Here is a 27,285-nt window from a genome sequence, read left to right as displayed (position 1 = left end):
TATATACACACACATATATATATAATTCTTAATCATTTGCCATGGTTTGTTTTGAGTTCATAGCCCTATAGATTTCTTGAATTAAGGGGCATTTATCAAACACATTTATCAAAGTGAGTTGTATTAGATATTTAAGACTCTTTCTACTTTCAATAGTTGATGATTCTTCAGTAGATGTGGATTGCTTCAGCAAAATTAAGAGCTACTTATCTATAGGTTTTTCTCAAACTGGAGGGAACCCTATCTTAGGCATCTTTGAAATCTGCTGCTATGTTAAAATGAATTAAAAGATGTAGAAATTCCAGACAATATTGCCTGACACAGTAATGCCCATAGAGATAAAAACATTCATTTACTTTTTACTTTGAATGGAAGAATAATAGGAGCGATCCAGGAGCCCATAGAATTATGATGTAGATTTTATTTTTTTAGAACAATGTTCTAGCACCTAACTGGAAATAGATAAGTAGTAAATACCTAGAAATAATTTTTGACAATGTATTGAAAATTGAGGCTGAAATTGTTTTTCTTTTTTATATGACCCAGCAGACCAGAGCTGTTCAGTTATTGCATTCTATCAGTTACTGCTGAGGAAAGGAAGATTGGTCAAGCAAAAGAATTAAATCATGTTTCTTTAAACAAATCTTAAAGATAGCTTCTACCATTAGAGATTATGATTTAAAATTCTGAACAATAGCCAAATCTTTTCTTGTATAGCCTCATTAACATTATTAAAGCCAATGCTTTATTCAGAAATTAAAATATATATCATCAGTGTTTTTAAGGAAGATGAGTGCTTGGACCAGCAAAAAATAATATAATTAATTAATTAATTAATTAAAAATATATTCTTCAACAGGGGACTCTTATGACCACAGATAGTGTTTGAGTTTGGTATTTAATTTAAAAGTAGTAGTTTTGGTAATGCACCCTGTATCTAATCCTATGAAATGAAATCTGTTGTAAAAAAGATCATCTGTTATATTGACTAATTTTGTATAAATTTAAGTTAAAAAATTTTTTTTTTAATTTATTCTTTCCTTTTAGGATGGTATCGGCAGTGCAACATTATTCCTTATAGCAAAGATGTCGACCTAGGGATTTTCATACAAGATTACAAATCTGATATTGTTATAGCCTTTAAGGATGCAGGACTTCCACTCAAACACAAATTTGGGAAGGTCAGTAATAAAAATCTGCTTTATTTTATAATTAAGATTTCTTAAAAGTAAAGTTTATATTAAGTAACTCAGGGATAGTTAAGAATGTTTCATGAATCATTTAATCACTCGGTATTGGCCAGGATGAGTTCAACAGAAGCTTGTTACCACTATTTAAGGAAAACCTAGAAAATCAGACTTACTATTGACAATGAGGAGAGAAGGATTTTGGACTCTTGGAGATGAATGTATTGCCACCATTATAGGGAAAAATACAATAGTTTATATAATATGCAATTAATTTAGTGAGAATCATACCCATCCTCCCTGAAGTTATATTGTTTCTCATGAGTCATTTAATTTTATGTTTAGGCATAGGTTTCATTACCAACCTGAAATAATCCATTTATTGCTAAGGAGCAGAAATATAGAACCATTTCAGATAAATACTTGAATTTCTTGTTTATCCCACATTGTCCAAGGAAGACCATCCTAGGTCCAAGCAGTTTTCTCAGAGGTCAAGTAGGGACAGGTCATCATAGTCTGAATGAACTCTCAGTGTGCATCCATGGCCCCTTGTAATCATCTTGCTATTAATTTGTAACTTCCCAGGAAGCTGTTACCCTGAAAGCAAATGAATGTTTAGTTATTGGTAAAGTATTTCCCCCATCATAAATACTAGTTCTAGTATATTAAAAATCGCAGTAAAATATTTTTTTGAGATCAAAGTTAAAGCAGTGGAATTTTATTCATCAGGCACACATTTGTTGAATACTCCCTGGATTCCTACCACTGGGCTCCACACCTGGAACACAAAGGCGTGGAAATTACAGTCCTTACCCTTGAGGAGCTCCTTGCCTAATTGGGAGATAAAAACGCATGGGCAAACAATTATTATGTGATTAGTGCTGTAACAGATAAATGCACCAAGTCCAAAGGGAAGACAATTATTTTTAGGATAGGTTTCTTTAGGGAAATGCTCTCAGAATTTTTTTTTTTTCTAGCTTAATTTTTATTTTTTTTTCATTTATATAATTCAATGATTTATTGTATTTTTGTGTGTGTGTTCATATAATGTCACATTTACTTAAGTATTTGTTTAGTGATAGTGATGAGAGACATTTCCTGATAGTTTTATTTGGTTAATAAAGAGAATAATTTTTCTTTGGTTCTTTTCCTTCTTTAGTCAGGAAGGGGCTCTAGAGCAGAGTGTTTCTATTTTTACTGCAGAGTGATAATTTAAGTACTGTAAGTCACTTATTCTAGTTGCCAACATTTTTAAGAAGCAACATTTTATATGCATTTAAGAAAGAAATTAGACAGTGGTATGCTACTGATTGTAACATGCATCCTTATTTCTGAGGCATTCCAGCATTGAAAAAATGTGAAAAATGTAAAACATAGTCTTTTTCTTTTTTAAAAGAATTGTTTTTATTGAATTTCCTTTGTTTCAGTCTTTGAAGGTTTTCATCTTACCCTTAGGTAGAAGATAGCTTGGAACTATCCTTCCAGGGAAAAGACAATATAAAACTAGACATTTTTTTCTTCTATGAAGAGACTGACCACATGTGGAATGGAGGCACTCAGGCCAAAACGGGAAAAAAATATAGGTATGAATCAGATAAGTACTTATAAAAGAGGCTATAGAAATAACTTCAGAAGGTAGAAATAAGGAAGTAACTGAAAATAGGAGTAGAGGAAAAGGCTCTGTTAAGTCTCCACTTTTTGCTTATACTTTCTCAGTTTACCTATTAGAGTCCAGCTATTGCTGCCTATTGAGAACTGCCTGTAAGGACAGTCTGGGAGGAAGGAGTGTCCTGGCCTTGTCATTCCAAGGAATGTTAAGATTACAAGTCCTTGAGTCATCAGAAAACAAGGAATACAAAAATCAGGGCCAGAGCCTGAGCCAAGAAATGGATTGGTATTAGAGGAGTGGGGTCTTGATAATTCCATAAGGAATGAGAATGGTCAGTAAGATGGAGATAGTCAAGGTGAAGGGAAGTTTAAGTGGGAAAATTGGTATCGATTGGGGCTTAGGCCATGTATGTTGGGGAAGCTCTGGAATGTTCCTTTAATACGATGGATCCTTAAAGGATACTCATTGGGCTTAACAGCGACCATATGTTATCACATGTAAAATGATATCGATTGTAAGATGCACTGTTATTTTATGTTCAACTAAGAAAGGAAGAGCACTGCCAATTATAATTGTAAAACACAGGAATGGTTCACAGATGGAAAATTGGGGAGAAAAGTGTCCCAACTGATAAAATGTAATATGTTGGATTGGCATTTTTAATGTTTAGATTTTAATCTGTGACCTTTTGCTTTTATGAACATTAATCTCATTTATAACATTTAGGTAGTATCACTAATCTCATTAGGTGTTTGGGATGATTAAAGATGATGAATGTGTGTATGTGCATGCATGCTTGTGAAAAAAACTTTTCTTCCAGGCTCTTTTATTGTGTCAGGCACTGTTCTGTGTATTTTATATATATTAACACATTTAATTCTCACAACCACCTTAGGAGGTAGATATTCTGTGAGGCACTGAAAATTTAAGTAATTTGTTCAAGATCACGCAGTAAATAAGGGAAGAAGTCAGATAGACAGCATTCTATCTCTAGAGTTTCTGCCTGTAACCCCTGTTCCCTTCCTAATATGCCTGACAGTATGAAGCACTTAGCATGGTGCTTGGTACTTAGTAAGTTATCAGTAAATGGTGATTGTTATTATTATTTCATTAATATTTTATGATTATTAATGTCATTACCACTATTCCTGCCCTTGTAACTACAGTAGTCATGTGACTACCATGTGGATATAAATTTACCTCAGCAGCTACCTGAGATTGGAGTTTCTGTAGGTGAATGAATTTGAGCCATTGGACAAAATGAGGAGTATTCTTTGAACACAGAGGAAAAATACTAAACTCAGAGGTTTTCCCTGGGTACCTTCACACAACGCTCCTAGGATCCCTGAATCCTTATTTGAAGGCAGGGTACTTTCTCATATGGTTAAAATTGTTGGAGGTTTGAAAGTAATTCAGACCTTTTCCACAAAGTCATGAGGTATCCCCAAATTAACACTGATACCAGGGCATAGTCTTAATTTTATTTATTATAGAAATTATTTTTCTTTATGACAACAGACTCCTTCATGCTGGGTAAACTCTGATCATAAAACACTCAATTTAATGAGTGTATCATTGACAGTTTCATTCAAGCTAAGTGAGTGGGAGTGAGGGGTAATTGACTTTGAAATTGAACTACAGCTTATTCAAGATGTGGTAAAGATGCCAAATTTAATATATAATTTAGAGGCTTTAAAAAAAAACAACTCTAAGATAAAGTATAGCATAGAAATAACTGGCATGGAGCTAGCCTACTTGGATTTAAATCCCAGCTCCACATTTTACCAGCTCTATTACCTTGAGCAAATTACTTACCCTCTCTGTGCCTGTTTCCTCGACTTTAAAATGGCAATAATAGGGAAACAGACTTGGCCCAGTGGTTAGGGCGTCCGTCTACCACATGGGAGGCCCGCGGTTCAAACCCCGGGCCTCCTGGACCTGTGTGGAGCTGGCGCATGTGCAGTACTGATGCGCGCAAGGAGTGCCCTGCCACGCAGGGGTGTCCCCCGCGTAGGGGAGCCCCACGCGCAAGGAGTGCACCCCGTAAGGAGAGCCACCCAGCGTTAAAGAAAGTGCAGCCTGCCCAGGAATGGCGCCGCCCACACTTCCCGTGCTGCTGACAACAACAGAAATGGACAAAGAAACAAGACGCAGCAAATAGACACAGAGAACAGACAACCGAGGGAGGGAGGGGTTTTAAATAAATAAATAAATCTTTAAAATAAAAATAAAATGGCAATAATAATAGAAATTGCCACAGAGGCTTGTTTTAAGGAGTAAATATGTCAGTACATGAAACGGGCTTTGAACATTGTCTGGCATGCCCCAAGGCTCAGGAATTATTAGTTGCTATTATTACTCCTCCTACTACTAGTACAGCTCCTAATAGAAGTAGTAAAGAAAACTCTTCTTTAGTCTTATGAGAAATTTGTAAGTTAGAAACCTGTCTAATTATCTCAGTATTAAACTGCTCCATCTCTTCTTGGGGAACTCATGAGAGTGTCATCTTTTTTCTAAGAAAGTTATAACTTTTAGAACTACTGTTAGAATCTGGTTATTCTTAAATGTCCTTCTAAGGCTTGAACTTTATTCTTATTGACATGATCTGAAACCTGCAAACCTCAAAAGAACTGTTCATTTCCAACCACTACATTTCTGGATAGAAAAAGCTTCTTTCATCCTACTTTAACTGCTTTTTATAGTAGCAGCATTTGGGAAGTGTGAAGTGTTCTGATTATTTAACAAGAGAAATGAGCAGTGATAGAACTATCCAGACAGATGGTGTAAGTCCCAGATTTTCTATCATGTTACCATGACCTTAAAAGGCAGAGAAAAGAACAGGGGATGGCTGCACTGAGTAGATTCTTTGGAAGATTCCTCCAAACATATGCCATTTTTATTCTTTTCAGCATAATTTACTTTAAGGAACTGCAGAGCATTAGCTTTATATATTTCATCTAAGGGGGAAAATCCTTCAAAGCTAGCCTAAGGATCTTTTTATCTTTTTAGGATTCTATTTTTTCATTACATTACATGTATAGTGCATTCTGAGAAAAATTTAGTGATATCATGAAATGCTTACCATTTTTTAAAATGTTGAAGAGGAACTCAGGAAAGGAGAAAAAAGATTTTCCCCTTTCTAAACTTTATTCTGCATGCCTTAGAATGATGTCTCTGGTCCTAAGATTTAATAATAATTATAATATTAATAGGAATAATGAAGATATAGCTGCCAATGCATCTGCTTGATGTCAGGCACTCTGGTAGGTATTTTACATATATCACCTCGATCATCCTTGCACTATCCCTGGGGCTTGGGTATTTTCATCCCCAGTTATATGAGAAAATTGAGTTTCAGAGAAGTAAAGGAACTGGGATAATGAAAAAAATGTGGAAAAAAAGTTAACCGAAGGAACTATCAATGGAGTCACTTCATAACTATAATTCCAATGAAAAACTCAGTATACACTCTCATTCACTGTTGGTGATTGTATAAAAATTTGCACAATCTTTTAGGAAGGCAGTCTGGCAGTTAAATATCAAAACTCTTTAAGAGACTCATCATACTTCTTGTCTAAATAATTTCACTTCTGGGAATCTATTCAAGGAAATAATCCCTAATTTTTTTTCCCTTATATAAAAGTACTCACAGAGTATTTTTTAATCAAAACAAAACAAAACAAAAACAAAAACAAAAAAACTGGAAACAATCTAAAAGAAAAATAGTTAAGTAAACTTGTTATTAGACCTTTTTCCATATTCCTCCTAATTCTACCTAACAAACATTAAGCCGCACGTCCTTGCTGCTGTTTCCAGATAGAGTTGCTTTGGTACCTCAACTGTACACTATACATACCGTAATTACTGTACTGCTGAAGGAGTACTTTAAATTTGTGCATGGTCTAGAGACTAAGGGATCCCTCAGAGCAGAAACTAAGTTATATTCACATTAGTGTCCTTAGCACATAGCATTTCTAATTTTGTAGAAATGAAATGATAAATTATACAGAAACCACATTTGGAGGGAGTTCAGACCCACTGAGACTAATCCAAATTCTCTTGAAAACTATACAATAAGCAGGAACTAAAAATATCAGAAGGTATAAGGAACCTACTGTTAGCCCAAGGGGAAGAGTCACAGTGTGGTTTTTGGTAGATTCCCTATTAGAAGATGCAGAGGTAATTAAGGGCTGTTTTCATGGAAGAAGCATTAACAATAATAGATAGAAATCATGGTGACACTAATATCACGGATGGATCAGAACTCCGGCTCTGAAGTGACTTGGATCTAGGTTTGAGTCTTTACTTCTGCCTTAATTTCTTCATCAGTAAAATGAAGATGGCAATAATATCTCCTTTATAAACTTATGAGGTTTAAGTGAGATGATACATATAAAATCTACCACAGTAACTGACACATACAAAATATTTGATAAAAGTTAACTATTATTATTACCTCTCAAACTTCTGGCCTCTACCCATATCACTTGATTCAGATTGTGTTTTAGTTTGCCAAAAGCTGCCCAAAACAATATACCCAGAAATGGGTTGGCAGTTACAGTGGGGGTTTACTAGGTTGTAAGTTTATAGTGCCGAGGCCGAGGATCGTGTCCACGAAATCATCATGCAACCCTCTCTCTCTCTTTCTCTCCCCTAAGATGGGTTGTGGGCGATCCTGGACTCCTCTGTCACAAGGGAAGGCACATGGTGACACCTGTTCTGCTGTGTCTTCTTATTTTCTCTCCTCTGTGTCTCTTGTCCCATCATCTTGCTGCCCCAGCTCTCCGTGGCTTTCCCGTGCTGGGCGACATTCCCACGCAGGGCAGCACTCCAGCATGGGGTCAACACTCCATGTGGGCAAGCTTGCCCTCACTAGGAGACCCTGGGCATCAAACCCTGGACCTCCTGTATGGTAGACAGGAGCCCAATTGGTTGAGCCACATCCATTTCCCAAACTTAAATGTTGAGCTTGTTCTGACTTGCACTGACCAGCCATTCCCCTGCCTCCCCCTCCTCGGGACTCCCTATTCCTTGAGACACAATATTGGAATTAGGCCAATTAGTAACCCTACAATAGCCTCTAAGCTTTCAAGTGAAAGGAAGTGTCTTTCCTCTGACTTTAAATCAAAAGTCACGAGGAAGGCATGTTGAAAGCTGAGGTAGGCTGAAAGCTGGGCCTCTTGCACCAAACAGTTAAGCAGGTTGTGAGTACAAAGGAAAAGTTCTTGAAGGAAATTAAAACTACACAAATGAATAGACAAATGATAAGAAAGCGAAACAGCCTTATTGCTAATCTGGAGAAAGTTTTAGTGGTCTAGATAGAAGACCAAACCAGCCATAATATTACCATAAGCCAAAGCATGGTTCTCTCTTCAATTCTGTGAAGGCTGAGAGAGACAAGGAAGCTACAGAAGAAAAGTTTGGAGCTATCAGAAGTTGGCTTATGAGGTTTAAGGAAAGAAGTCTCCCTAACATAAAATGCAGCATAAAGCAGCAAGTGCTAATGTAGAAGCTACAGCAAGTTATTCAGATCTAGTTAAAACAATTGATTTTCAGTGTAGTTGAAACAACCCTCTGTTGGAGGGAGATGCCATCTAGGACTTTCATAGCTAGAGAGGAAAAGTCAATGCCTGGCTTCAAAGGACAGGCTGATTCTCTTGTTAGGGGCTAATGAAGCTGGTTACTTTTAAATTGAAGCCAATGCTCATTTACTGTTACAAAACTCATAGTGCCCTTAAGAATTATGCTGAATCTACTCTGCCTGTGTTCTGTAAATGGAACAACAAAGCCTAGATGGCAGCACTTCTGTTTACAACATGGTTTACTGTCTATTTTAAGTCCACTGTTGAGACCTACTGCTCAGAAAAAAAAGATTCCTTTGAAAAATAGTACTGCTCATTGACAATGTACCTGGTCACCCAAGAGCTCTGATGGAAATGTACGGTGATATTAATGTTGCTTTCATGCCTGCCAATACAGCATCCATTCTGCAGCCCATGGACCAAAGAGTCATTTTGACTTTCAAGTCTTATTATTTCAGAAATATATTTTATAAGGCTATAATAGCTGCCATAGATAGTACTTCTAATGAGTTTGGGCAACATAAATTGAAAACCTTTTGGGAAAGATTCACCATTCTAGATGTCATTAAGATCATTTGTGATTCATGGGGGAGGTCAAAATATCAACAGGAGTTTGGAAGAAGTTGATTCCAACCCTCATGGATGACTTTGAGGGGTTCAAGATTTAGTGGAGGAGGTAACTACAGATATGGTAGAAAGAGCAAGAGAACTAGAATTAGAAGTGGAGCCTAGAGATGTGACTGAATTGTTGCAATCTCATGATAAAACTTTAAGGATGAGGAGTTGCTTCTTATGGATGAGACTATTAAATAAATTTAGTTGATAAACCAGCAGCAGGACTTGAGAGGATTGACTCCAATTTTTTTTTTTTTGACTCCAACTTTGAAAGAGGTTCAAACTAACCTCCTCCTATGCTGTCAAACAGCTTAGCATGCTACAGAGAAATCTTTTGTAAAAGGAAGGGTCAATTGATATGCCAAACTTCATTATTGTCTTACTTTAAGAAATTGCCATAGCCACTCCAACCCTCAGCAGCCACCACCCTGATTAGTCACCAGACATCAACATCAAGGCAAGACCCTCCACCAGCAAAAAGGTTACAACTTTCTGAGAACTCAGATTATGGTTAACATTTTTGAGCAATAAAGTATATCTTAAGTAATGTATGTACATTGTTTGTTTAGACATAATGCTATTGCACACTTAATAGACTACAGTATATTATAAACATAACTTCTATATGCTCTAGGAAACAAAACATTTGCATGACTTGCTTTATTGCAGTATTTGCTTTATTGCAATATTCATTTTATTGCGGTAATCCGGAACTAAATCTGCATTATCTCCAAGGCATGACTGGATAAGCAACACCAGCTTCCTTTTAGATATTATTTGCATAATATAGCCTTTTCTGTCGTTTACTTTCAGCCTTTCTGTGTCCTAGTATTTAAGCTGCATTTCTTATAAGCAACATAGGTTACCTTTGTTTTGTTTTTTAATTCTGACAGTCTTTGTGCTTTACTTGGAGTGTGTTTACATCAAATGTAATTTGTTATGTTGGGGTTTAAATCTGCCATTTAACTGTTTGCATGTTTGTTGTTTTTCTAACTTACCTTGTTATTCTTTTTTCCTTACTGTTTTTTTAGTGGTTGTCCTGAAAATTACAATATGGATCCTCTAATATTAAAGTCTAATAAAAATTAGTTACAGGCCATTATATATCTTGCCATAACCTACAGAATTGGGTGGTAGAGAGTGTAAACTGCAATGTAAGCTATAATCCATGCTTAGTGGCAATGCTCCAAAATGTGTTCATCAATTGCAATGAATGTACCACACTAATGAAGGATGTTGTTAATGTGGAAAAATGTTGTTAATGTGGAAAATGTTCATCAATTGTAATAAATGTACCACGCTAATGAAGGATGTTGTTAATGTGGGAAAGTGTGGGAAAGGTAGGGAGTGGGACATATGGGAATCCCCTACACTTTTTATGTTACATTTATGTAATCTAAGTATCTTTTAAAAAAAAAAAAAGATAAAAAATAATTAGTATCCTTACCATTTCATAATGTGAACTCTACACTGTGTATTTTTTTCCATGTATTTTAAATTTCACAACTGAAGATTTTCACTGCTATTTTAAGTATTATTTATTTTGGTTTACCACATTTTTACTCTTTCCATTGTTCTCTGGTCTTTCCTGCATCTCCAGGTTTCCATCTAGTGCCATTTTCTTTTTATCTGGGATCATTTTTCTTCTGCCAGAAGGAAATATTTAATATTTCTTTTATTGCTGGTCTGCTAGAAGTGAATCCTCTTAAGTTTTTGTTATCTAAAAATGTCTTTAGGTCGGTGTACTGAATGAGTAATTGTACATTGGCAGTCATTTGCACTCAGCCCTTTGAAGGTCATTCTGTTATCTCTTGACTTTTGTTGTTTCTGTTGAAAAGGCAGCTTTCAGTCTATGAAGGCAATGTCTATTTTTTGCTCTTCATAAAAGCTTTGCCTTGTCTTTGGTGTTCATCAGTTCTACTAGGACATGCTTAAGTGTTGTTTTCTTACCTGTGACTTGATTTGAAATTTTTCAGCCATTGTCTTTTCAAATATTATTTCTGCCTAACTCCCACTAGATTGTTTTGCCTTTAGCCCCCAGCGAATTCTCAAAAGCTCTGCTTATCTTCTCACCCTATCAGCTACTTCTTTGGAAATTGGCAGGTGCTCTAGGTGGGAAGCTGCCTGAAATGCCAGGCATGCTTCTTTTTTTTTATTTCCTAGATGTTGATCCTGCAATTCTTCACTGCCTTCTTAGCTCTCAAGCCTGCCTTCAAGCAGGGTTGAAAACATTTTGTATAGCTTTTCTAGTTACTGTATGAGGGAGAGTTGGTTCAAATTTCTTGCTCCACTATTACCAGAAGCTGAAAGCCACAATCATGTCAGTTTTTTCCTTTTTTTTTAAAGATTTTTTATTTCTGTCCCCTTCCCCCACCCCCCACCCCCATTGTCTGTTCTCTGTGTCCATTTGCTGTGTGTTCTTCTGTGTCCGCTTGCATTCTTGTCATGTGGCACCTGGAATCTGTGCCTCTTTTTGTTGCGTCATCTTGCTGCATCAGCTCTCCGTGTGTGCGGCACCATTCCTGGGCAGACTGCACTTTTCTTGCACGGGGCAGCTCTCCTTATGGGGTGCACTCCTTGCGCATGGGATTCCCCTACGCAAGGGACACCCCTGCGTGGTACGGCACTCTTAGCATACATCAGCACTGCGCATGGGCGAGCTCACCACACAGGTCAGGAGGCCCTGGGTTTGAACCCTGGACCTCCCGTACGGTAGGTGGATGCTCTATCAGTTGAGCCAAATCCGCTTCCCCAAGTCAGTTTTTAATAATAAGAAGGCATGCAGGTAGATAAAGCCATGCAAATAGATAAAACAAAGTAAGTGAATCATGAGAAGAAATTAAATGACTTAATCCCATTTCAGTGACATGGGATGAATTATAACCTGAATTAGAAAGTGCTAAGTAGTATCACTTTCTCACCAATAATCCAGAAAATTATTACAGCCGAGTATTCTTGTGGCCTGCATGAACATAATGCTAAGGACAGAGTTTGCCCAACTTCTAAGTGGAGCAAGTTTCAGGATAGCAGGTGGGTATCTGAGACTATTGGCAAAAATAGAAGCTAAATCACAGATTCAGTGGATGTATTAAATATTAATGCCTAAACTCTTCTTGATAAAATTCTTCCTGGATTCAAAGAACTTTGGTGAGTCCTAAGCAAAGAAAAGGGTTCTCTTTATAATATTTGAAAGCTAAGAAATAGAGGTATTTGAGATAAATAGTAGTGGGAATCTCATGGATTGGATCTTTACTTTTTATTTGACTGTGCTGTTTGATAGGTAGGCATGTAAGTGAGCAATATTCCAATCCAGTAAATAAACAGAGGTTTATTTCTCAATGTCTTGTTTTTCCTTTAACTCTTTAAGGTTTACCAGTTGTACCATCCATTTAAATTTTCCTTGTCAGCACCTTTGTTCTACCCTTTTTTTCCCACTCATTTTTTTTTAATATACTTTTTTTTTTTTAGATACTTAGATTACATAAGTGTTACATTAAAAATGTAGGGGATTCCCATTTCCCATATGCCCCACTCCTTACTCCTCCCACACTTTCCCATATTAACAACATCCTTCATTGGTGTGGTACATTTGTTACAATTGATGTACACATATTGGAGCATTCCCACTAAGTGTGGATTATAGTTAATATTATAGTTTAATCTCTAATGTTAGAAAAACAATAAGTCTATAGTAGAATAACGGTACGTCTACTCTCGTCCATTGTTCATTCCCCAATCCTAAGGATTCTGCCACCCATATTTTTAAATTTTTAATTTGGGAATAATTTTAGATTTACAGAAAAGTTATAAAGATAATACAGTGTTCTCTTATACCCCTCATCCAATTTTCCCTAATCTGAATTTATTATGTTACCATGGCCAATTTGTCAAAACTAGATTGATGTGTTACATTTAACTAGACTTCATGCAAATTTCACCAGTTTTTCCACTAATGTCCTTTTTCTGTTCTAGGAGCCAATCTAGGATACCACATTGCTTGAAAACACCTTGCTTCTTGAAACTAGCTTTAGTCCAAGATCTTAAGCATGTCACTGGTAGTACCAGATTATCATACATCACCACCTGTCCAGATTCTGCCCATTCAAGGGCATTAAGTTGCCTCCTTTTTAAAGTCACTCCTCAGTACCTCTAGTTGGAAATAATCTGTTCCTCTGAATTTCCATTGATGTTTTTCTTTTTCTTTTCTCTCAGACGTTATTGGGTTGCTTTTGTGTATTTTTCTGTCCTTCTTGGGTAATAAATAGATAGACTCAGATCTGGTAAATCTGTCAGGTTGAGTGAAACCCGAGCCCTCCTTAAAACTAAAATTAGTCCCTCTTCTTGTGCTGAGTTTGTTTGCATGACATAGGGTGACACCAAATTAATGACCTGATCTACCCTGTTATCTTTGGAGAATTAAGGCCATAAAGTTAAGAGTTAGGTGTTGAAACCTCACTCATAGGTTCTTTCAGCTTCATAGATTGATACTATGATCCTATAGTTTTAACTATCAATAAACATTTGTCTTTTTAGTTCTTAGAGCTGTGATGCTAAAAAAGCAAATTTGAATAATTTATTTAAATGAGTTTATTTAAAACATTGCCTTCTCTAAAAAGTCTCACATTTCCTGCTCCTTGTACCTTTATATTTTGCAACATATAGATTATGTCGGAGGTCTCCTTAATTACACCTCCAAACCTCTAAGTGAATAGCAGTGCAAAACTGAGGGATTGAGAGAACTTTGAATGCATGTTAATATGTTAACTGTATACTTAGACAGTATACAGAAGTGGCAGTATTTATATAGTGAGCTTTGTTTCAGAAAAGATTGCCTTAGAATAAATAGCAAATCTTTCTTTTATGTGAAGTAACATATTTTTAAGACTGCCATTTATTTTCTTGTTTGAACATAATTCTATAAGATATATATATTTTTAATGTTTTTATTTATTTTTAAAAGATACACAGATCACACAAAATGTCACATTAAAAAAATATAGGGGATTCTCATGTGCCCCACTCCACAACCCCCACTTTTCTCACATCAACAACTTCTTTCATTAGTGTGGTGCATTCATTGCAATTGATGAATATATTTTGGAGCACTGCTACTCAGCATGGATTATAGTTTACATTGTAGTTTTCACTCTCCCAGTTGGTTGGATAGGTTATAGCAGGATATATAATGTCCTGCATCTATCCCTGCAGTCTTTCAGGACATCTCCAAGTCCCGAAAATGCCCGCATATTACACCTCTTTTTCCCTCTCCCTGCCTTCAGCAACTCCAGTGGCCACTGTCTCCATATCATTGATATCATTTCTACCATTTCTTTTTTTTTTTTTAAAGATTTATTTATTTATTTATTTCTCTCCCCTTCCCCCCCACCCCGGTTGTCTATTCTCTGTGTCTATTTGCTGCGTCTTCTTTGTCCTCTTCTGTTGTTGTCAGTGGCACAGGAATCTGTGATTCTTTTTGTTGCGTCATCTTGTTGTGTCATCTCTCTGTGCATGCGGCACCATTCCTGGGTAGGCTGCACTTTCTTTTGTGCTGGGTGGCTCTCTTTACGGGACGCACTCCTTACACATGGGGCTCCTCTACGCGGGGGACACCCCTGCATGGCATGGCACTCCTTGCGCACATCAGCACTGCGCGTGGGCCAGCTGCACACAGGTCAAGGAGGCCCGGGGTTTGAACCGCAGACCTCCCATGTGGTAGGCGGACGCCCTAACCACTGGGCCAAGTCCGCTGCCTTCTTCCATTTCTTGACTCACAATAATTCCATAGTAGAATACCAGTGAGTCCACTCTAGTCTACATTTTATTCCCAATCCTGAGGACTCTGGGATGGGGATGGCCACTCCACCATCTTAATTGAGAAGGGGCTTCGATCCCACCTGGCTGATGGACAGGACTCTCCTCCTTGCAGTTGTAGATTCTCTCAGTTCCTTGGTGTGGTGGTTGTCCATCATACCAAGGAACCACCTTGTTAGCTGTCCTGTGTGAGTCCAACAAACTGGAGAGTAGGTGTTGCAACTCCACTGAGGCTCAGGGCCCAGCTGGCACATGGACAGCCCAAAGATTCAAGTCTTCTGGATAAATACCCACCAACCTCAGCACCAACCACAGGTTCAATAAAAGGATCAGAAGAGGGTGTATAGAGAAGTCATATCTGAATCCAACGCCATCACACTTAGGAACACAAACTCCAAAGTAGGGCCTACCGGCAAGGTACCAAACTCTGGAGGCATCTGCCATGACTGTAGGACCTGGGTGTCTCCATAGCCCTCGGGAGCACCACTGCCTGAAGTAGTATCTACTTTGGCTGTCTATGGGATCCTGCTGAGATGTGCATAAGCATGACCCCTCTGATGACCTCCCGACTCATTTTGAAGTCCCTTAGCCATATACACTCATTTGTCTTTACTATTTCCCCCTTTTATTCAAGGTCTTTTTCCAGTTGCATCACCACCTGGTACTTCGTAGTAATCCCTTGGAGCCAGGGAGGCTCCTCCCCGGGAGTCATGTCTCATACTGGGGAAAAGGTAATGCATTTATATGCTGAATTTGGCTAGAGAGTGGCCACATTTGAGCAACATGGAGGCTCTCAGGAGGTAACTCTTAGGCATCCTGAAACTCTAGGACAAGTTGAAATTTCAAGCGCAAAAGGTTCATAAGCATAATCGTCAGTATCAAGGGCCCATCAGTGGACCATCCTTCTTCACTGGTCATTACCCCTGTACTTGTGCGATTGTTGCTGTTTCATTGAAGAATGCAGAGAGCTCCCCAGGATGGGAACCCAGCACTCCCTCAGTTGTCGCATGAATTTCTCCTCACTGTGGCAATACCCACAGAACATCCGAACATATCTATATACCCTAAATGCATGCCCAGGTGAACGCCCTCCCATGCATTCCCCCATCAATGACATTCCACACCAGTGCTCCTCCCCTCCCATAGTGGAACGCCTCTGTGATCCAAAACTTCTTAAAAAATATGATGTATTTTAAAAATGAAAAATATTTTTAAAAAATTTTTTGGCATTTTGCCTTTCATCTCTTTAATAACTGTTGTCCTTTATGTTCAGTGGTAATTTCTTCCTTGGTGTCTTACTTTTTTTTTTTGCTATGTCTTCAAAAAAGTTTTAGGTCACAGTAAAGTAACATACAGAATATAGAGGACTCCCATATACCCAGCATCCTCCCCCTTTTCCTCCCTTCCCTATTAATGATCTTTTTACATGTTGATGGTACATTTGTTACAACTGATGTACAAATATTGAAACATCGCTACTAAGCATGGTCAGTAGTTTACATTATGGTTTACATTTTAGATCATATACTTTTATAAATCTTTGGCAAAATTGAACACATCCTGTATCCATCATTGCAAGATCATGTAGAACATTTCCATTGCCCCCTAACTACCCCCTCTTCCATCTATTCTATTCTTCCCGCCCCCTCCCCTCAGGCCCACAACGACCACCAGGCTTCACTGCCTGAAGGACTAGATGCATAGATACTTGAAACAACGCTGAGGGCTTGACACACTAGTCTGTTCTCCCCTATTAGGAGCCACCCATGCTTTCAAGAGATACCCTCCCCTCTGAGAACATATTGGGCCTTCCCAGGATGGGAGGACAATACCTTCCTGTTCATTATATGGGTCTTCTCCACCCAGTAATATAATGCACTATGACAGGATGAGCATGCACGCACTCCCTAGAAGCCTGTCCCAGGTGCTCCCTGTGCTGAATGCCCCCTGCCACCCAGCACCTTAAACCAGTAGCCCTTCCTTGTCATATTGCCAAAAGAGTTTTCTCTACATTGTAGTTTCTACCAAGTACCCGCCAGTCCCCATGTTCACCTGCTCCCTTCCCCAAACCTCCCCCCAGTTCTGTGGAAATAAAAACTTACATACTCAAATGTTTATAGCAGCCTAATTCATACTAGTCAAATATTGGAAACAACCCAGATGTCCATCTTCGGATGACCAGATAAATTATGGTATATTCAGACAATGGAATACTACTCAAAAATAAAGAAAAATGCATTGTTGGTATACACAGTAAAATTTATGACTCTCCAAAATATGCTAAGTGAAAGAAGTTAGATAAGAACAGTACATAAGATTTAATTCCCTTTATTTGATCAGGCAAAACTGATCAAGAGGGAAATAAGAGCAGTGATTGCATAGGGCCAGGATGGGGGAAAAGATTGCATGACTGCAAGGGAGTGGTAGAAAGGCCATCTGTTTTTAGCTTGATTGTGGTGGTGGTGACATAGATAGATACATTTGCAAAACTCATCAAATGGTACATTAAAAATTGGGTGCACACAGCTGGGTTCATCTGACACCAGTTGCCACCGCCATGCTTCCCTAGAGCTACCCTAACCCGGTCAAAGTTGGACCTAAGGAAGTGGGGAAGTTGGTGCCACGTCTGCTCTGGCCCCCAAGATCAACTCCCTGGGTCTGTCTCTACAGAATATTGGTTATAACAGATTGAGGTATTACCTTCTGCCTCTTCCCTGATCAAAACCTTCAAGGAACTGCCCAGAGACAGAAGGAAGCAGAAAAACATTAAGTACAGTGAAACTTTCACTTTTGATGAGATTTTCAACATTGCTGGACAAATGTGGCACTGATCTTTAGCCACAGAACTCTCTGAAACCATTATTCTGGGGACTGCCTGGTCTGTGTGCTGCAAAGTTGATGGCTGCCATCCTCATGACACCAAATATGATAGCAATGGTGGTGCAATGGAATGCCCAGCTAGTTAAGAACTACAACAGAAAACATTCAATAAAAGATCATTTAACAAAAACATTTAAGAACAATAGGATCAGCCTAAAGAAAGCTAAGAAAATAAGAAAGGAAGCCAAGAAAGTAAATGAATGAAATAGAAAACAAACAGTATCAAAGATCAGCAAATCCAAATGCTGGTTCTTAAAAAAATAAATTAAAAATTAATAAACAGGGAAGCGGATTTGACTCAAGCGGTTGAGCTCCTACCTACCACGTAGGAGGTCCAGGGTTTGGTTTCCAGTGCCTTCTGGAGAAGACAAGACAACAAGCTACAATGATGTGCTGGCTTGATGGGCTGGCATGGTGAGGTGATGCAACAAGATGATGCAACAAGGAGACACAAAAAGGAAACAAAATGAGAGACAACAAAAAGCAGTGAGTGGAGATGGCTCAAGTAATTGAACACCTTCCCACATGGGAGGTCCCAGGTTCTGTTTCCTGTGCCTCCTAAAGAGAAGACAAGCAGACCCAGAGCACACAGCCAATGGACACAACACACAGTGAGCACAAACAATGGGGGGAATAAATTAAGAAAAACAACTAATAGACATCTGACAAGATAATTAAGAAAAAGAAAGAATAAAAGTAATATTCTGAATGAAAAGGGGGTCTCAAATACAGCCTGTTTAACAAACACTTGTATAATGTTTAGTATGTAACAGGTACTGTTCATTCCATTTGAAATATTAACTGATTTACAGCCATAAGAAGGAAGTAAAATCATTATCTCTGTTTTACAAATGAGGCACTGAGGTTTTGTCATTTATGCAACATCTCCTAGCTAGTAACTGACAGGCCAGCAGTCAAACCCAGGGTGTCTGGTTTTGCAGTTCTTGCACTTATCTGTGTTACGTTGACTCTGTCAGAACTCTAGGTTAATAAATGTGATAATTAGGTAAAATGTGAAAATGATACAGTTTTCTAGAAAAATGTAACACCAAAATCAACTAAACATGAGCTAGATAACCAATTCTCACTAAGGATACTGAATTAGTACTCAAATATCCTTCTTTCCCCCTCTTTTCCCTATCAAGAGATACCAAGTCCTAGAGAGTTTGCCTGGAAATTTCACCATGCCTTCATAGAATAAATTTCTACATTAAATAACCTATTTCAGAGATTAGGAAAAGAGAAAACTAAGCAACCCATTTTATGAGACTAATGGCAAAACTGGATATGGAGAGTACCAAAAAAGAGGGAAATTACAGTCAAATCACCAATGAATACAGATGAAAATACCCTAAATGAAACACAAGTGAATAGAATTTTATAGTGCATGTGTATAATAGTATAATTCTCCACATTAGAAGATTAAAGGGGGGAAAAACTTACATGACTATTTTGGTAGGTAACTTTAAAAACTTTTGATAAATCTCACAATTAACAATAATGATAAAAACCTTTGTGCAAACTTGAAATAGTAGAGATCTGGAATTTCTTCAGCCTAATAAAGAATATGTACCAGAAACCTGGAGTAAGCTATGACATTTAATGATGAAACTTTAGAAGCCTTTCCATTAAAATCAGAAGAAAAAAAAAAACACAAAAATACATAAGAATGACTGCTATCCCTGCTTATTTTACTAGTGGGCTTAGACAATGGAATAACACAAGAAAAACTAAGAGTTAAAAGAGAGACAAAATTGGTAACAAGAAATGACCATTTGTGCTATTTTGCAGGGAATTCTTGTGAAAGAATTGCTGTGTTGCTCCAGTTCCAAAATTTAATGCAGACTTAATGTTTGAAAAGGGAGAGTTCATTTGTCGTTGATGGAGTCTCTATCCCACCTAACCTAGCTAACTAATAATAAAAACAGAATATTCTTCTAGGGTGGTGGGCAGGCTTCCTTTTCATTTAGCAATTAGGTACATGGGTTCAACAATTAGGCTGATCAAAGTACTTTATCCAATCATCAATAACTGGTTTTGCAGATTTTAAGGATGTCTGTGAGGAAAAATTATCTAATCCTTTTTGACTACAGTTTTATACAAAATCAAAATAATTAAAAGTGATGTGGAATAGAAAATTAATGGAATGGATTTTTGTGATGACACCTTAGGAGTGCTTAAACTTAAATTCTGATTTAGGGTTTCCTTAATTTAAATCTGTTCACATGTTGGGCCTATCTCAGGGCCTTAAAAATGCAAATGGCTTAGCTGAACTTCATATAGCTCTAAAAGCCCAGGCAGTATTGCATATCATGGTGGCTTTTATTCTCAGTCTTTATTTGCTGGTAACCTGGATAGGGGATGTGGCATGTGCTGTTCTCTTGTCACTCACTGCCCCCTTCCTCTCCACAATCCCATTTTATAGTCAGTTTTCACATTTTATGGTTTGTTTATCTTTCTTCTTCTCTTAGGAAACTGGAATTTTCTTTTTGCTGAATGGAGTAAATGAAATATTTGGGGGGGGAAACGACCCACAAACTTTCAGAATGTTTTTGTTTAGGGACAAGAATTAACAGTTGAGTTAGATGGTCTTCAAGTTATTTTCACATTAAAAAAAAATGTTCTAAAAATGTTTAGGTTTATGGATCCATGTTCACATATTTTTGTTCATAAATTCTTCATTGTTCAAAACACTGCTTTTATAAAATTTGTAGTCTTCGCATCCACCCTATCTATCCTGGACCTATGACTTCTCCCTTTCAGTTCTTTGATGAGACTATCAAGGCTAGTATTTAAGAGAGAAAAGTTTCTTGAATGATGTTACTAAACTAACAGTGGTTTCTCCCTCATTTCAACCTCAGTATATCAACTGGATAGTATGGGACAGGTGGACATTCTGCTGACCAGCATCTCATTGGGAAGGGAGGGGGCTGATGATGGATGGATGTGTCTGGTGACAAAATAAGCAATTCCATGAATATGAGTGTACAGAGTAAAATTGGGAACAGCAGATGGTAGAGCTAAACTGTATCTTATTTCTTCCTCAGCTATGAGAGTTGCCTTGGCCGCCTATTCACAGAAGCCAGCTGGGCTTGTCCATTAACTGCCAGCACCTATTGGTTTGGGTAGAAGGGGCTTACTGCTTTCTTTAGAATTTGTTTAGTCTTTCATTTCTGGGTGTGACTTCATGTTCATCTGATGGTAAAACATGATATTCAAGAGCAGAATATTTGACACCTGAGAACATCCCAGTTAGATCCCACTTCCACAATATGATCACACTTTGACAACTCACTTTTCCTGTTCATTTTGTTCTATAATCCGATCTCTGCCATTGTCACTTCAAATCTCATCACTGAGTGTTCTTCCCATGTTGTGAAGAGAAGAAACATTTCTCAGAAAACACCAAAGTAGAATATAGGACTATAATGCAAACAAAGTAAATCTAACACACCTGTTTTAGCTTTCCTTTGTAACAGAATTTACTTGATCCAAACTACCTTCAAGTTCTGGTTTAATTTCTGAAACTCGCCTCTTAATCAAAATAGTTCTGCAGTGGATACAGTTAAGTTCTTTATAACTAATATCCTTGGGCTGGTTTAGAGATGTTCTGCAGTTATTTGAGTGAAAGGGAAAAAGACAGAAACTGTAGTTTCATGCAATGTGTGGACCGGGGCAAAGCCTAGGAATGCACTTTGGACTCCTGGTTGCTCTGTATCCTTGGGAAGTCCTAGTTGTGGCAGAAAATGAGATTCATCTTGACATGTGAGCTGTTTATTTTAGTGTGTTCTTTAGTTAGGTTCTTTTAGTAACAGTTTGAATTTGATGGGGATTTAATAATATGTAAACCTATTGGGAATAGTTAGAAACAAGTAGGTTTAGGACTGAGTACAAGAAGATAAGAGAAGGGGCAGGTGGTAAAGTGAAAGGCAGAGCAGGAAAAAGATGCGTTAGATTAGTTTTCCTTTAGGAGTTGATTGTGGAAGAGTAGTATACTCCAGCATTAGATCTCTATTCCTGCATCTTTGGGGGAGGGTTGTGTGAAAGGGGGCATGAAGTTTTACTTAGGAAACCAGCTTAAAGGGTCCTATGATGTTCATGTGCTCTGGTATGAAATTCTCACTATACTATTGCATGAGTTAGGAAAAGTGTTTGAGAAATGCCCTGGAAATTTCTTCCCAAGGTACCTGAGCTAAGTATATTATCAGAAGTCATCTGGGATCTCGGTGAAATCCAGGCCACAGGAATTAACATGACCTATCTCAAGGCAGGCCACTTTCAGAGAAAAGTCAACCATCACCATGATGGGTTCAGATCATCTAAAGGAGGGTTTCCTTTCTTTTCTCATTGCGGCACATCTCTTTTCATGTATTGAGTATGACAAGTGTTAAAAACGTAGTCAAAAGGAATATTGGTTCACTCAACTGAGATATTTAAGGAGTGACCACAGCCGAATCCACAGACTTTCCCAGGATTTTCAAGACTGTCAGTTTCCCTCCATTTTTGGGCAACTTTTTGCATTGACTGCATTTGTGGACAGGCTCTCCCTGATAATAGCAAAGATGGCCACCAGCTTCTGTCCTACCAGCTCAGAAATCTCAGCAAAAAGAGCACCTTTGCCTGGTAGTTTTCACAGAAATCCCAGGACTGGCCTTCATTAGCCTAACCTGGGGCTGTTCCCATCTCTGAACCGGTCACCCAACCACTATAACTTACTGACCAGGCCTGGGTCTTTTTGCCCATGTCAAAAACTTAGGAGTGGAGTCAGCCTCTTCAGAATCATATGAACTGGGAATGGGGGAGGATGATTCACCAAAGGAAAACTGGGGTGCTGTTAACATTAGAAGGGGGAAGTCAAACCAAGATGTCCACGTTATCTAGCCCCAAGGCTTTTTAGTGGAAGAGTTCTGTTCAACCTTGGATGCACTGGAACTTGCACTGTTGAAGCCTAACCCCTCTCCACCTTGCCTCTGTTTTGCCACAGGTACCTGTTTCCCAAGTTTACACTGTGCTGGACAGAGTTTTTAGACATGAAGGTTCATGTGCCCTGTGAAACCATCGAATATATTGAAGCCAACTATGGTAAGACCTGGAAGATTCCTGTGAAGACGTGGGACTGGAAGCACTCTCCCCCCAATGTGCAGCCCAATGGAATCTGGCCCATTTCTGAGTGGGATGAGGTTATCCAGTTATACTGAGACACTAGGTTGAAATGGGAGAGTTCCTCCCATTGGAAAAAGTAGATAGCAATTTGTCACATATCTGTGGGAATCAAAGAAAAATGACAAGCTTGAAGACACAGAAGGCGGCCCACCTCCTGAACCATCAGATTTATACTCTTGTTCCATTCAGCATTTATTGAGGAGTTGCTGAGTGCCTGTCTCCTTTTCCTCTCCCTTTGGTAGCACTCCAGTTTTACTTTGAGGGAAACACTCCCTCTCTCTGAAGAGTTCAGATGGAATGTGATATGTTCTTTAAGGATTTAAAATGTTAGGTAGTGTTTGAACTGGAAGAGGAACTAATCAGGCAAAACTGAGGAAGGCTATGCTAGTTGAAAAGAAGAACCTGTTCCTGTTCTCAGCATTTAAGCTGCTTGGTTCATGCCACTTTAAAATTGTGGAGGTCTGAGTTAATATTCAAGTGGTTAAACTTAAGGTGGCATCAAGAAAAGACGCTAGCATATTAGTTTACAAGCAACCTGATGTAGAGTTTATTTAGAGGTTAAGTCATTGTTAGGAGGAGGAAAGAGCTTATTTCTGGCCTTGTCAAAGATAGTGTGATGGTTAAGTTTCCATTACCAGATATTTTCACTGACCTCTGATGATCCTGTTGACAATTTGTTCAAGTGAGACCATGCTACAAGACATGATTTTGAAAGGGTTATGGTTTTCTCAAAGCTTATTTTTCTAATTTCATTCTTAACCACTCTGTTAAGTAAAAATATGAGCTAATCCTGTACATTTCATGTTTTTCTGAATTTACAATCCTGAGTGAACTGAAATGGCTCTGCCTCCCCCAGCTCTTCACAAGTCACTTTAATTGTATTTTCCAAGTAAGAGAGATAAAAGGAAACACAGGCAGGATAAATCCTGCTGCCTTTTTCCTTGTCCTGGAAAGGAAACTAAGTCTCATATGTTATCTAGACTGCTTAGGACTACTTTTGGGCCAGCTTGACAGATTTTTCCCTAAGACTCTGGAAATGGAAATGGAAATTAGAAGGTCTGAAGGAATGGGCTGACATTTTCCCTAAAACAAGGGAGAAATACCTTCTGACTTCATTTGGAATTTAAAAAATAACAACAGAAACCTTTGACAGATGATGTCCAACAGCCTTCCTCTCTTAAGATGAGCTTTCAACACAAAATCATTGGGTCATTTCATAAATAATAATCAGGTTTTCAAGAACTTTTATAGATTATCAGCAAACTTGTCCCAAACTGTCAGGCCATTGTAATCAGCTCTCTTTGCTAGAAAATCAGCGCATACAATTCACATCCAAATTCTAAATAGCTGGTCCTATTTTCATTTTTTATGTCAAAAAATAATAAATAATAAAAGTATTCCTGGGCAAAATCCACCCCACTAGCTGAGGATCATTTGCTTGTGTTCAGCTTCTAAAAATGCATATCTTGCACATTTCTACCTATTCCTATGAGAGCTCCACTGTTTGCCAGGGGATCTGTCTTATGCCATTCAAGTTAGAGCTCTTATCTGTCCTTGGAGTCCAAGGTTTTGGAGTGTTAAAAATCCAAGATATCTTGACCCTGTTGATAGAGGTTCCATATCCTTCCCTCCATAGACCACTGGCTGCTTCTTGTCTGTCTTCTAGCGTCACAGGCTTTAGCTCCTGGGTTCCACCCTAACTCAGAGTATGAAAACCTTTCCTGTACACACTGAAGGCCAGGCTTGCCTCCAGTACAGATTCAACCAAGCTTAATCCTCTGCTTCTTAACTGCTGCCCTTTGCTTGAGTGGCCACAGACCTTGGACCAGGTGAATCCATGATTAACACCTTATCAGATCGCTTTTCTTTTCTCACCTGAGTAATTAATGTGTTGGAAGTTAGGCCCCCAGGGATGTCACCAGAGAGATCCTGAGAGGCAAGATCCCCCTCAGTTGACATCCAGGTAGCATATGATCATGTCATCTGCAGATCAATATAGTTTTGCTTCTTCCTTTCTAATTTGGATGCCTTTTGTTTCTTTTCCTTGACTAATTTCACTGGCTGAAATTCTGGGGCAATGTTGAATAGCAGTTGTGAGCTCAGGTGTTCTTGACTTATTCCTGATCTTAGAGAGAGAGTTTTCATATTTTCACCCTTGAGTGTGAAGTGTTGGCTGTGGGTTTTTCACATATGCCCTTTATCATCCTCTTATTTTATAACTAAAGAAATAAGAAATGAGTAGGAGCCAGAATTTTAGATGACTTCTAGCCCAGTGATTATTTCATTATGTCCTGACACAGTATCTTTCATCCTGCTTGAGAGGCTTTGCAGAGAAGCCATGCAGCTCCTCGGTGGGACAAGTTTCAGGGAATTTCTGCCATTCCCTACTTAATATCTTTTAGCTCATGTTGAGAGCCTGAGGTGACAAAGTAGTCAAGGAGGAGTGTTTTCTTCTTGTCCAGAATCCTTAGGCACCTTCAAACCTTTATCTGAAAAATGCCTTATTCCCAAAAGATGAAGTAGTTCGTGTCTGGAGATAGCAATCAGGGCCTCTCTCTAGTTCCACCTTCTGGTAAATGAGCGATTCTTCCATCCTCAGTGTTATAAGTCCCCAGGGGAGATCGGCTCTTAAAACCTAGTAGAGAAAGTACCACATTCCCACTTCCTAACACATAGCCGTCAGCTCTAACAGCTTTAAGGACTGGAAAAACTCTAGTTACTGATCAATCAAAACAGTTTCTCTGAAGCAGTGTCCCAGCAGCTATTTCTGTCCTCCTCTTCATCCTCCGTCGTTAAGACCTGGGCTAGGTCGTCTCTACCTTCTCACTTAGGGAAAGTGGCCTGGTGCCGTGAACAGACCACAAGCTTTTGAGTAAGGCCCGAGTTTAAATCCTAGCTTCATCCTGTAGGATTTATGGTGGTGGACCTCTCAGCCTAAATTTCCATGTGAGCAAATTAGGGAAATGATGTATACTTCTAAGGGTTCTTAGAAGGACAAAATGAAGTGATTATAAAGGCCTGTGGTTTAAGTAAGCACTCAGTAAATGTTCTGTTTCTGAGTAGTCTTCAAATGGGATTAAACAAACTGTGGGTCAGGACACTCAGAAGGTTGCCTGGCTAAATTTACTTAAGAAAAAGAAAATTTAATTCTCTATCAGATCTTTGGACACCAAATTGTCTGCTACCCAGCTTCTTTGTCCCAAGCAATTCATCTCTGTATCTGTATCTTGATGTAGTGCCTAGTTCTGTCCTAGACTTCCCTTTCAGTGTTGTGGCTTTTCCTAGAAGTGAGTTCTCCGCTCCTTGTTAGTGAATCTGCCCAGCCAAAATCAGATATGTCATGATTTGGAGATTTGGAGAGGGAAAGAATCACTTGTGTCACTGATTTGTCTATGCCAATGAATATATCAGTGTTAATAAAGGAAAATTGAAAATACACCCACACCCCAATTTGTGTTTCTCTCTCATACATGGACAAGTTCATTTGCATACCTAATCAACCAGGCAAGAATCAGCAGGGTATATGTAATGCCATTTTAAGCTGTCCTGCATCAGAATGAAATCCTAATTATAGTTTATAAGTCAAGCAGACCAAATAAATGATGGTACCTTTTATACAGGACTAGTGCTAAAGTAGATAAGCATACTTTTTCTAACAAGAAATCTCTGTTTCTATCTTCATAGAACTTCTAACCTAAAATGTCCCCACCCTCAACCCAACCCACTACAGAGATTATGTACAGGCACATCAACCAGCCAAGCTGTGTATACTTCTGACTATCTCACAGTGGGATTGAAAGGGAGTATGAGAATTCAAAGTACTGTATTGTGTTCAATGAAATGAGATGCTATTTCATGCACCTTTTAAAAAATATATAAGATTTTGCAGCCTTTTGATGATTCATTCGGTGCATGGGGAATTGTTAGATGAAAATCATGTATAGCTATTTGAATCCATTCTACATCATAACTAGAAAAACATGTATATTAATTTTTTTTAAAGTAATGTTTTAAACATGAATAGATTTCAGTATATGCTTACCAGTTTACTATTTGGTTTTATCTTCAGGTATACAGACAGTTTGTGGTACTACTGAAAATATATTTAATATTATTTTGATCAGAATTTATAATATATAATCCAGTTTGAGGTGATGAATACAATTTTTCTAATCTCTTGAGATGTTCTGTGTTTATTTTCATAGCCACTAACATACATAAACAATCCAATAAAATCATAGTTTTGCCACCAGTACAATATTTCTAAATATTGAAGTCAAAGAACCCCATAAATATGCATTCATAGACTTGGGAATCCAAAGGTTCTCAGTGTTAAAGCCTGCCAGCCACAGACCACCACACAAAGTCCGATTTATTAGCTTGTGGCAGGAAGGAGAGCACCCACCATAGGGAACCATAGCATGGCTAGAAAGAAGGA

The 27,285-nt window shown here is 38.3% G+C and overlaps 1 protein-coding gene across 9 annotated transcripts in view; it reads left to right on the top strand.

Annotated features, from left to right (window-relative positions):
* Positions 1-27,028, top strand: part of FKTN (fukutin) — a 75,398-nt gene extending 48,370 nt beyond the window's left edge. For all 9 annotated transcript variants that reach the window (XM_004462345.5, XM_004462344.5, XM_004462343.5 and 6 more), the window contains 3 exons: positions 1,048-1,181; positions 2,643-2,770; positions 22,669-27,028. In XM_004462345.5, the coding sequence (XP_004462402.1) occupies positions 1,048-1,181; positions 2,643-2,770; positions 22,669-22,882 (476 nt within the window). In that variant the 3' untranslated portion in view covers positions 22,883-27,028. The remainder of the gene's footprint in view (positions 1-1,047; positions 1,182-2,642; positions 2,771-22,668) is intronic.
* The last annotated feature ends 257 nt before the right edge of the window (positions 27,029-27,285 follow it).

This window comes from Dasypus novemcinctus, chromosome 8, assembly GCF_030445035.2.
Source record: "Dasypus novemcinctus isolate mDasNov1 chromosome 8, mDasNov1.1.hap2, whole genome shotgun sequence".
NCBI lineage: Eukaryota > Metazoa > Chordata > Mammalia > Cingulata > Dasypodidae > Dasypus > Dasypus novemcinctus.
The sequence above is the reverse complement of the archived record's forward strand: the minus strand, read 5'-3'. Positions and strand labels throughout refer to the sequence as shown.